General features: G+C 44.2%; 2 protein-coding genes across 2 annotated transcripts in view; one reads left to right on the top strand and one right to left on the bottom strand.

Moving 5' to 3' along the window:
- LUZP1 (leucine zipper protein 1) overlaps positions 1-11381 on the bottom strand; it is a 105400-nt gene that overhangs the window by 46609 nt on the left and 47410 nt on the right. Inside the window, exon 2 of the mRNA XM_024125747.1 lies at positions 5812-5917. The gene's annotated coding sequence lies outside the window, so the exon portion shown is untranslated. The remainder of the gene's footprint in view (positions 1-5811; positions 5918-11381) is intronic.
- LOC102973216 (60S ribosomal protein L37a-like) lies at positions 8482-9193 on the top strand. The gene is made up of 2 exons (XM_055082319.1): positions 8482-8608; positions 8877-9193. Exons 1-2 carry the CDS (start codon positions 8482-8484, stop codon positions 9191-9193), a joined length of 444 nt encoding a protein of 147 aa, XP_054938294.1.

The following is an 11381-nucleotide window of genomic DNA, read 5'->3' as shown; positions in this document are numbered from 1 at the left end:
AATGCAGGGGACACAGGTTCGAGCCCTGGTCTGGGAGGATCCCACATGCCGCAGAGCAACTAGGCCCGTGAGCCACAAGTACTGAGCCTGCGCGTCTGGAGCCTGTGCTCCGCAACAAGAGAGGCCGTGATAAGTGAGAGGCCCACGCACCGCGATGAAGAGTGGCCCCCGCTCGCCACAACTAGAGAAAGCCCTCGCACAGTAACGAAGACCCAACACAGCAAAAATAAATAAATTAATTAATAAACTCCTACCCCCAACATCTTAAAAAAAAATAAAAAAGAATTTAAAAAAAGAAAGATACATCACTGACTGTCTCTCATTCAGACCTCCCTTCTGCCAAAGGTCTTGAACCCAGTTCCAAGTGGCCCTATCCAGCATTTTGGAGGCTGGCTCTTTTTCCTGTCCTAGTGAGCCAGGAAGGTCTGAAATAGTACAGAATCAAACTTGCCCTGCCCTTTCCCCCAACACAGCTGCCATGATTCACTTCCTGTTCCCAACAGTCATTTAAAGTAGGGGATCAGCAAACTTCTTCTGTAAAGTTTGATAGTATCCATATAAGTATACAACTTAGTTTGATAGCAAATATTTTAGGCTTTGTAAGGCCCTAAGGTCTCTGTCCCAACTACTCAACTCTGCCATTATAGTGTGAAGCAGCCATACACAATACACAAGCAAATGACATGGCTGTGTTTCAACTAAACTTTATTTACAAAAATAGGCAGTGGGCCTGTGGACCACAGTTTGCCAGTCCCTGATCTAAAGGAAAATGGGAAAACTATTTTAAAGCAGCTTCCTCCTGACAATTTCTAGTTACCTGTCTTAAAACCTTCAGCTGTCCACATCTCATCAGCACTTCTTGAGTGTTTCTATTTAATTTCTGGACTTAAATGATTTTTCCCAGAATCACAAATTCATGTATTTTAGATATGCAAACCTCAGGGTTGGGAGCCCAACTAGTATGTAGAGATTCTCCAGGTTGGAAAGGATTTAGAGATCATCTGATCCAACCTCCCACTCAATGAAGAAATTATCTAGCAAGTAGTCATTCAGCTCCTATTCAATGACAGGAAGGGTACTCATTTCCTCCCAAGGCAGCTCATTTCATCTTTGGACAGCTCTAAGGTAGGATATTCTACTCGTTTCTTCTTAGCACATTTTACCACTTAATTGCTTGAGAATTTATTTACCGTGTGACTCTTTTTACTAGATTGTAAGATCTATGAGATGAGAAACATGTTTTTTGTATTTGCAGCTGTTTTTTACTGCTGTCTCTCCAGCACTTTGAACAGTGGTACATAAAGGGTATAAAGTAATTGTTTACAGGGAGGAAGGAAGGGAGGGCAGGCAAACAAAACAATGCTGCATTTGGGGAACTTTAAGTAACTCAGCAGTACTGACATGACAGGCACAAGGGGAGGAGCAGAGCAGGTAACTGATAAGGTTGAGTGCAACGTAAAAGCCCTTGAAATCTCACAGCAAGTGCAGAGGCTGAGGTGGTAATGTTTGAGGACCAAGTTTAGAATTCCCCCTTTCTCTCTTTTCCTCTTCCTTCCAAGCCTCCCCTGCACCATTCTGATGGTGGTCATCTGTCACTGCAGTTTTCTGAAGCCTTTCAAACAGGCCCTCCCCCAACAAAAAGTGCACAGCCCTAAAACCTCTAGATTGAGTATCCCCCCCACCCACGGGGGATATGTTTCAAGTCCCCTGGTGGATGCCTGAAACCACACACAGTACAGAACCCTATATGTATTATGTTTTTTCCTACACAGTTAACCCTTGAACAATGTGAGGGTTAGGGGCAATGACCTTCCCAGCACTCAAAATCCATGTATAACTTACACTTGGCCCTTCATATAGGCAGTTCCTCCATACATGCAATTCCTCTGTATCCTGAGTTCTGCATCCGTAGATTCAACCAACTGCAGATCGTGTTGTACTGTAGTACTTACTATTGAAAAACATCCGCATATAAATGGACCCACACAGTTCAAACCGACGTTGTTCAAGGGTCAACTGGACAAAATGACGGAGCAAGATTTCATCATGCTACTCAGAATAGCATGCAATTCAAAACTTATAAATTGTTTATTTCTGAAATTTTTCGTTTAATATTTTTGGTTGATTGGTCCACCTTAAGCTTACATTATTTACCTTTTTTTTTCATTTCAACTTGAAAGTTAGTTTCAATCAATAGTTTCAATTGTCTAAATATTTTCTACACCTTCCAGTTTATAAGCATTCACTCACTATTTATTAATCTCACAGGCATGTCTCTTCTGTATCTTCATCCAAATTGATTTTCAAATTGTTAAACAAAATATAACCAAGAACAGCCCTCCAGAATGCCACTAAGAACAACCCCTCTAGATAAACATAAATCCATTAATCAGTACTTGTATATCACTTGCATGCAAGCCAGCCCCAAATTTTCTTTGTCTTGAGATCACATGAGAAAATGTTAAATACCTAATTTCAGCACTTAAGACACATTACCTTTGTAGCATATTCCTGATCCCCCAGCCTAGGAACCTTTTCAAAAATGAATTGCCCTAATATACATCAAAATGCTATATATATAGTAATTACCCCTGGATGGTATGATTTTTTTCCTTTATTTTCTAATATTTCAATAACAAACTTAGTGATTTTACAGTTCAAGTAAAATCATGGCAAAACTTAAAGAAAAAAAAATTATCAGTTAGCTTGAGTTACTCTTAGTGACTTCTAAGGTCATCCCTGTGTTCTTATCTTTTGCTCAATCAGGTTTAGAATTTTACCAGAGATCACTGTCAAGTTTCCAATGACACCCTCAAGCCCATGTGACCTAGAGGTTAACGCCAGATAAATCAAACATCTCTACAGAGAAAATTAGAATTTGACTCTGCCTTCAAAAAAAGTATGTCCAGAAACCATTCCTTTCTGGCTACACAGCACTGCCACCCTAGTCTGAGCCACCATCATCCCTGCCCTAACTACTGACAGAAGGCAAAAGCTTCCTACCTGGTCTCCCTGCTTCCACCGATGCCCACTTTTCCCCACCTTCCAGGCTATTCCCCAAGAGCAAACAGAGTAAGCCTTTTAAAACATAAGTCAAACCATGTCTCTCCTCTGCTGTCCCCTCCCCAGTGGCTCCCATCTCGCTCAGAATAAAATACACTCCAGGGACTTCCCTGGTGGTCCAGTGGTTAAGAATCTGTCTTGCAATGCAGGGGACGCTGGTTCGATCCCTGGTCAGGGAATTAAGATCCCCCATGTCGCGGGGCAACTAAGCCCACACACCACAACTACAGAGCCCATGAGCTCTGGAGCCAGCGCGCCACAACTGGAGAGAAGCCCGCGCACGGCAACGAAGAGCCTGCGCACTGCAACGAAAGATCCTGTGTGCTGGAACTGAGACCCAATGCAGCCAATAAATAAATAGATAGATAGATATTTTTTTAAATAAATAAAATCCACTCCAAAGGTCTTACCCCCGCTCTCAGGCCCGAGGTGATCTGAGTCCCATTACTTCTCTGCTCTCATCCCCTACTGCTCTTTCCCGACTACTCCACTCCAGCACACTGGCGGCCCTGGCAGTCCTTGGACAGAACAAGTCACACCCATACCTCAGGGCTTTTACATTTGCTGTTCCCTCTGCCTGGGATGCTTTTCTCCCAGGTATCTCCCTGGGTGTGTTCCTCACTTCTTTCAGATCTTGGCTTAAAATATCACCTCATCAGAGGCCTTCCCTGATGACCTTACATAAAGTAACAATCTCTCAGCTCCCCGTCACTCCCTGTTACCACCTTACCCTGCTGTTGTTCTTCTGAGCAACTATCACCTATGGGTGTTGTTTATTTATCTACTTATTTATTTATATCTAGCTATTCATTTTTTAAAATATTTCTACCCATTAGAATATAATCCTTGAGAACAAGGATTTTTTCCTGTTTTGTTTAAGGCTGGACACTTAGCTCCAAGAACCGTGCTAGGCACGTGGTAAGTGGTACCATCAGCACATAAGTCCCAGTATATAGCAAAACACTTTATGTATAAGAAGTATGTGTAATAAATTTTGTTGATGAAAATGATTACTGCCCCCTCCCAAATTCACCAAGTATATTGAAAAAACATTGGTGCTCCAATAAAGAGAGACTAAAAGTACCCTCAGAAAGATCAATGAACAAATGAATACTGGCTGCCACTCCACCCAACCAAAAATGAATTTCATTACCTATCCAGTTCCCTGGGGTAGGAAAAATGCTCCAGGGAAAGGAACAGAACAAGAATCCTGAACCAATGCACAGGGCAAGAATTTGCCTCGAAGTTTCCCACTCCCTCAAGAAGAGCCTGTCCCAAACTATGCCTGTTTCCAGGAGGGGTTCCCATGAGAGTGAGAGGTCTTGCTAAGATTCCTTTCCTATGTCCAATCACTCCTACGCCTAGAACCCATTTCCCAGACTCATTCTCTGGTTGCCCCATTGCTCTTCCTTCCCAGAGAACCTTGTTCTAACTATTATACAGCTACCGCTGGTGACCAAGACCACTAGGTCCTCTGGCCACTCACTGCTCCAGTTTCTTCTATTTCATTAGTACTCTCCACTGCCTCAGTCAACAACACCAATAAGATACTGGCATACACAATCCGGAAAGGGCTAGGAAAAGGAACTAGTTGTCAGTCACTGCCTCAACCAAAAAGTAACTTTCACAAAAGAGAAACATTGGGCTTCCCTGGTAGCGCAGTGGTTGAGAGTCCGCCTGCCGATGCAGGGGACGCGGGTTCGTGCCCCGGTCCGGGAGGATCCCACATGCTGCGGAGAGGCTGGGCCCGTGAGCCATGGCCGCTGGGCCTGCACCATGAGAGTGAGAGGTCTTGCTAAGATTCCTTTCCTATGTCCAATCACTCCTACGCCTAGAACCCATTTCCCAGACTCATTCTCTGGTTGCCCCATTGCTCTTCCTTCCCAGAGAACCTTGTTCTAACTATTATACAGCTACCGCTGGTGACCAAGACCACTAGGTCCTCTGGCCACTCACTGCTCCAGTTTCTTCTATTTCATTAGTACTCTCCACTGCCTCAGTCAACAACACCAATAAGATACTGGCATACACAATCCGGAAAGGGCTAGGAAAAGGAACTAGTTGTCAGTCACTGCCTCAACCAAAAAGTAACTTTCACAAAAGAGAAACATTGGGCTTCCCTGGTAGCGCAGTGGTTGAGAGTCCGCCTGCCGATGCAGGGGACGCGGGTTCGTGCCCCGGTCCGGGAGGATCCCACATGCTGCGGAGAGGCTGGGCCCGTGAGCCATGGCCGCTGAGCCTGCACGTCCGGAGCCTGTGCTCCGCGACGGGAGAGGCCACAACAGTGAGAGGCCCGCGTACCGCAAAAAAAAAGAAAAAAAAAAAGAGAGAGAAACATTATAGTGCAATGAAAATAACCCAGGTTTAAAACCTAGTCCTACCATCTACTACTTGTATGAACTTGGAGAAGTCATTTAACCTCTCTAAGCTCACTTCCTTGTGGTGAAAATAACAGCACTTACCTCATAGGGCTGGTGTAAATATTAAGGGAGATAATGTCTGTCGAACAGCACTATGCCTAGCATATGGTAAGTATTCAGTAAATGGTATAGCGAGGCCTATTTCTGAAGGTTGGCTGGATGGACTGAATGAGAAAACATGTGAGGTACTTAACACAGTATTTGGTTCAGAATAGGTCATCAACAAATACTGACTTTCCTCCCTCTCTTGTAATGGTAAAATTGTAGAGACTTCAGAAACCACCCAATCCTGTCAGTGTGGCTCTACAACACTGTACAACATACTTACCATTTAGGTAATTTAAGCTTTCTGTCAATGCTTCTGGCTGCTCCCCTGATGCTTGTTGTCTTGGCAACAGTCACTCACTATCTTTTAATGGCAGTTGCCTCTTGACCTGGAGAGAATATAAACAGAAGGGAAAAGATAGGTAAAGCATGAATTGCACGAAGACTGGGCTGACCCAAAGGCCTATCCCAAAGACCTTGACATACACTGCAATGTCAGAAGGAGATAAGGGAGAATCTGGGTGCAGATCCTGACTCTGAAGGAAGCTGGCTATCTCTCTCCTCAGGGCAGAGAGGGAGTTTGGCTCTAGGAGACTTCCCCTTTCCTACTGGATGACATGGTCCCAGGATAGACTACATTGTCGTTCCTGAAATTAACAGACCTATACATTCCCAACAGTCTAAAAATTCCTATGACAGCTTACATTCAGGAAGGATCTCAGAAATCAACTAGTTAGATTCACTTTGTTGTAAAGGAGAAACTAACACACTATTGTAAAACAGTTATACTCCAATAAAGATGTTTAAAAAAAAAAAAAAAAAGAAATCAACTAGTTAAATGCCCTCATTTTAAGGAAGGAAACTAAAGCTTGGAAAGGGTGAGTCACAGAATTGCTTAGGGCTAAAGCTGGGATTCTACTAAAAATAAGATGTTCTGGAATATGCGTAAGGAAAAAAATAATAAAACCAGACATCTGTGAAGTATCCACCACACCCTGGGCAATATGTTTTATGTTTTACACCAGACAATAACACAATAATGTTACCCCCTTATAGATGAAGAATCTAAATCTCAACAAGTCAAGTGACTTGTCCAAGGTCTCACAGCTTGTAAGTGACAGTCAGGGTTTAAACCCAAGTCTGTCCAACTACAAAAAGCCAAGTCATCATGCTGACTCTCACTGGGGTGCCTTCTAGACTTGGTCCTCAAAACAGCCCTGAACTACTCAATATCAATTAGAACAAAAACAGTGCCTGTCTGCAAACTTTACCCCTGGTTTTGTAATAAGCCTTCTCCAGGAAGGCTGAAAAGCCTCCTAACCCATTGAATCTTACCCCTAACATTGGAGAAGAGTAAATGAAGGTGGAAGATCTGGGTCAAACTTCTGTCCATCCCAGTCTTGAGGAAGAACAGAAAAATGGCTTCTAAGCTAGTGGCAAAACTAAAGCTTTTGTACATCGTCTTACACTCACACTATCCCCCTCCTTTCACCACAACTGCCCATCCCTCCCTTACATATCCCACAGACCACCCTGTGACCTCCTTCCAAGGCTGTTGGTCCCTTTAATCCAATTTCCGCACCTCCACCACCAACCCCGTAACATACATACAGATACAGAATCTACCCCTACCTCCATCCTCCTAGGGAGCTAGAAGGCTAGAATTAAGATGAAGAAGTAATAAAATGATAGCTTTTTAAAACTGGCTTTAAAAAAGACAAGGGGGCTTCCCTGGTGGCACAGTGGTTGAGAATCCGCCTGCCGATGCAGGGGATATGGGCTCGTGCCCCGGTCCGGGAAGATCCCACATGCCGTGGAGCGGCTGGGCCCGTGAGCCATGGCTGCTGAGCCTGTGCATCCGGAGCCTGTGCTCCGCAACGGGAGAGGCCACAACAGTGAGAGGCCCGCGTACCACAAAAAAAAAAAAAAAAAAAAAAAAAAAAAAAAGACGAGGGCTTGAAGTCTCAAGCCAGTTAAGACCTAAGAGAGAAGGATTATTGATAAGCAATGAAAACAGCTAGAAAAGAAGTAGAAAAAAGGATATGGGGCTTCCCTGGTGGCACAGTGGTTGAGAATCCGCCTGCCGATGCAGGGGATATGGGTTCGTGCCCCGGTCCAGGAAGATCCCACATGGGCTGGGCCCGTGAGCCATGGCTGCTGAGCCTGTGCATCCGGAGCCTGTGCTCCGCAACGGGAGAGGCCACAACAGTGAGAGGCCCGCGTACCACAAAAAAAAAAAAAAAAAAAAAAAGGATCTGTACCCGAGGGATGGCCTAGGTGGGTGTGGCAGAAGCTTTAGCTCTCTCTCCCCACAACCACACACTTCAGAAAAAGAATCAGTCTACACAGATTAAGTGTGGTTGCTATTCAAACAGCATCAGGACTGGCCCACAGACCTTCTGTCCTGCCCCTCCACCCACCTTACACAGACACACACACACACACACACACACACACAGAGACACACACACACAGACACATACCACACACACACACAAACAACACACACAGACACATACCACACACACAGACACACATACCACACACACAGACACATACCACACACAGACACACATACCACACACACACACACATACCACACACACACACACACACACACACACACACCTTCCTTTGCATAGCCTAGAACCTCTCCTACGTAAAAACTCCTAACAGTGACAGCAGCACCTCTGCTGAAAGCTGCTACCCCCTCCACCTACTGCCAAATTTGCTGGCATAGTAAGAAAGCCCAGGAGCCTATTCTCTTCAAAACAGGATAGAATACATTGCCAAAAATCAAACAAACAGGAACTCCAGATGATCCTGATTTGTTTTCAACTATCACACAGACTTTCCTTATTTCTAAGGGCAAATGATTTCTTTCCTTTGCTTCTGAATGTCATTTACTTCTTGCATCCTCAGTGTACTGGTCCTCTGTCCCCAGAAACAAAGGATGACTGTAAACATCCTCAAACTCTGTAGTGCTGCCCCTTCAGAACCTTTCACCCCAGCGGATACAGCCACATCACTTCCCCAGGCATCTCCCCTGGTGCTTCTGGCTATTACTGTTGGTGGTGATAGTGAGGGTTCTGTGTGCATGTGCTCTCTGTCTAGAAGAAGAGATAACAGGACGCTTACAGATCATGGAAGAGCCCAACTGCCTCATCTTCCAGAGGAGAAAATGAGTCCCAGCAAGGAGAAGAGACTGGCCCAAGGCTGCAAAGCTGGTTGAAGTGAACCCGGTTGAATCCACCTGAGATAGTTCACAAGCCACATTAAGGAAATGCATCAGTCCATACTCATTTGATTGAAGATTAAAGCTCTCTTACTCTCTGGGCTCGGACCTAGGTTGCGGCGACGTGGCTAAACGCACCAAGAAGGTCAGAATCGTGGGTAAATATGGGACCCATTATGGTGCCTCCCTCAGGAAAATGGTGAAGGAAATTGAAATCAGCCAGCATTCCAAGTACACTTGCTCCTTCTGTGGCAAAGCCAAGATGAAGAGACGAGCTGTGGGCATTTGGCACTGTGGCTCCTGCATGAAAACAGTAGCTGGTGGTGCCTGGACCTACAACACCATTTCTGCTGCCACAGTAAAGTCTGCCATCAGAAGAGTGAAGGAATTGAAGGACCAGCAGAAGCGCCACCATTTGAAACACTGCTAGCCTAAATGGGTTAATTTATGTAACCAAAAAAAAAAAAAAACTCTTAAATGTATATCACTTTTGTTCCCAAAACACTTTGATAATAGATAAAAATGCTAGTGGGTAGTTCTGCTTCCAGTACACTCCTCCCACAGATAAACAACTAAACACTCTGAATAAAATATAAGAAACAACTATCTGAAGTGAACAATGGCTGGCAGATTTTAGAAAAGTTAAAAACTGGAAGAAGGGACTGGCAGGGGAAGAATTCCCCATTTTGGCGGCTTTGACCTGAGGGTTGTCCAGCTGAAGTTCCAATTAGAAATTAAACCCTAGGCTTTCTGTCCAGAAGACAGAGAGACCAGAGAAGCCACAGACAATAAGAAGAAAGAAGAGAGCCTGAGATGGAGAGGCCTAGGTTCTGTGTGACACTCTGCCCAATCTCCAGCTGACCCCTGAACCATGTCCGCACAGGGCAGAGTCCAAGGACCTCAGCTAAGGACCAAGGAACTGGACTGAGATTTGAACTGCCACCCACCACAGGTGAGACAGAACGTGCAATTTTGAGTCTAACCAACTTAACTATATGCTAAAACAAAAACATCAACAGAAACCAGTCTCCACAACATAACATTCACATGCATCCATGTCCAGGACACAATCTCAAATTACATAAAGAACTAAAAGAACTAAACCCATTTGCAAGAGAAAAGACAATCAGGAGAGGGCAACTCTAAGATGACCCAGATGTTGGAATTATCAGACAAGGATATTAAAGCAGCTATTATAACATCCATTAAAAGCAGAGAAATAGAAAAAAATTTAAGTGGAAATTTTAGAACAGAAATGCAGGATCTGAAATTTAAAAATTCTCTGAACGGGCAGGCTTAAGAACGGAGTGGAGATGACAGAGAAGAGTCAATGAAACTTGTAGATCAAACTGAAATAACTGGGTCATCCGCAGTCTCTAGAAAAACCACCCTCAGGGCTTTCACCTAAGTGTTCGCAATGATTACTTTCTGTTATCAGAAAAATAGGTATCAGAGAGAACCAGACTGACTAGGGATCACAGAGAAACCATTACCTGCAATTCTTTTGCACCAGGCCACCCCTCATCTACTAATTAACTCTTTCAAATATAAGCAAAGAAGAAAGTATAAAGGTAGAAAATGAGAGGGCAGGATAAAAATGTACACCTGAGATAACCATAGTATCCAAAGTCCTAAGAGTCAAATCTAGTGCCCCACTGTGTGTACTGAGAAGCAAGGAGATCGTCATGTTTACCCCTATAATTGCGGAGGTAGCATTCTCAGGATTGTTGGCGAAAAAAGCCAGGAGGGATTTTAACATTTTTTTCGGCCCTATGTGGTCTCTTCAACAAAAATCCAACCTGGTAAACAGGCTGCTAGCAGGATGGGGTGGGACCAATCGGTGGTCTGGAGCTGAAGAGTACCAGCAGCTTGGTGAGAGTCAACCTAGTGCCACCTGGATTGACGAAAGCAGCTAACCTGGCACCACCACTGACCAGCGTCCCACACTCAGGTTACCATGTTGGAGTTCAGCTGCAAAAGACACGTCCATTTCTGTAAACCCTGCCTTTTTCTCATGCCCTTCCTCCCCACCCACACACCTGCCCACAGGGAAGAGAATCCAGTGCAAGTGCTCTTTTCTCAAGTCCTGTCATTAATTCTTAAATTGTGTTAATAACAGAGGTTTCAACACTTATCTATGATGGAGGGCTACTAAAATAATGTCTTTCTTTTTCTAATTCTCCCAGGATAACTTTTTACCCATGTACCTCTTAAGATGAGAAGAAGATACTCTTATCTCCCATATGACAGATGAGCAGACTGAGAGACTTGTGACCCTTTTAGGAAAGCTAGAAACAGAGGCAGGACTGGCATCCAATAATCCCATCTCTGAGCTTCAGGGTTTCTTCACCTCACTAAAGAAGCCTCACCCAACACAGACCCAAAAATATAAACAAGATTGCAAATGGAAAGAAAGGACTTAAGAACTTAGTATTAATAAACAATTGATAAGACTCATTTGTGATCAGCATATCTATGTAAATGCAGGCCCTCAAGGAGGCCACCTGGCTCTGCTGTTTCCTTTCCTAACTAGTAGGTTATAACTGAGACCAGGCTTCCTTGCAATTAGCCCATGTTTGTGGGGTTTAGCAACAGAACCACATGCCTGAGAAATTGTT

This window comes from Physeter macrocephalus, chromosome 3, assembly GCF_002837175.3.
Source record: "Physeter macrocephalus isolate SW-GA chromosome 3, ASM283717v5, whole genome shotgun sequence".
Lineage (NCBI taxonomy): Eukaryota > Metazoa > Chordata > Mammalia > Artiodactyla > Physeteridae > Physeter > Physeter macrocephalus.
The sequence above is the reverse complement of the archived record's forward strand: the minus strand, read 5'-3'. Positions and strand labels throughout refer to the sequence as shown.

Bases quoted from the DNA above. Each gene is read 5' to 3' on its own strand.
- LOC102973216 (XM_055082319.1), top strand. From the start codon at position 8,482: ATGACTGTAAACATCCTCAAACTCTGTAGTGCTGCCCCTTCAGAACCT. The intron at 8,609-8,876 runs GTGAGGGTTCTG...GCTCGGACCTAG, and splicing joins TATTACTGTTGGTGGTGATA to GTTGCGGCGACGTGGCTAAA.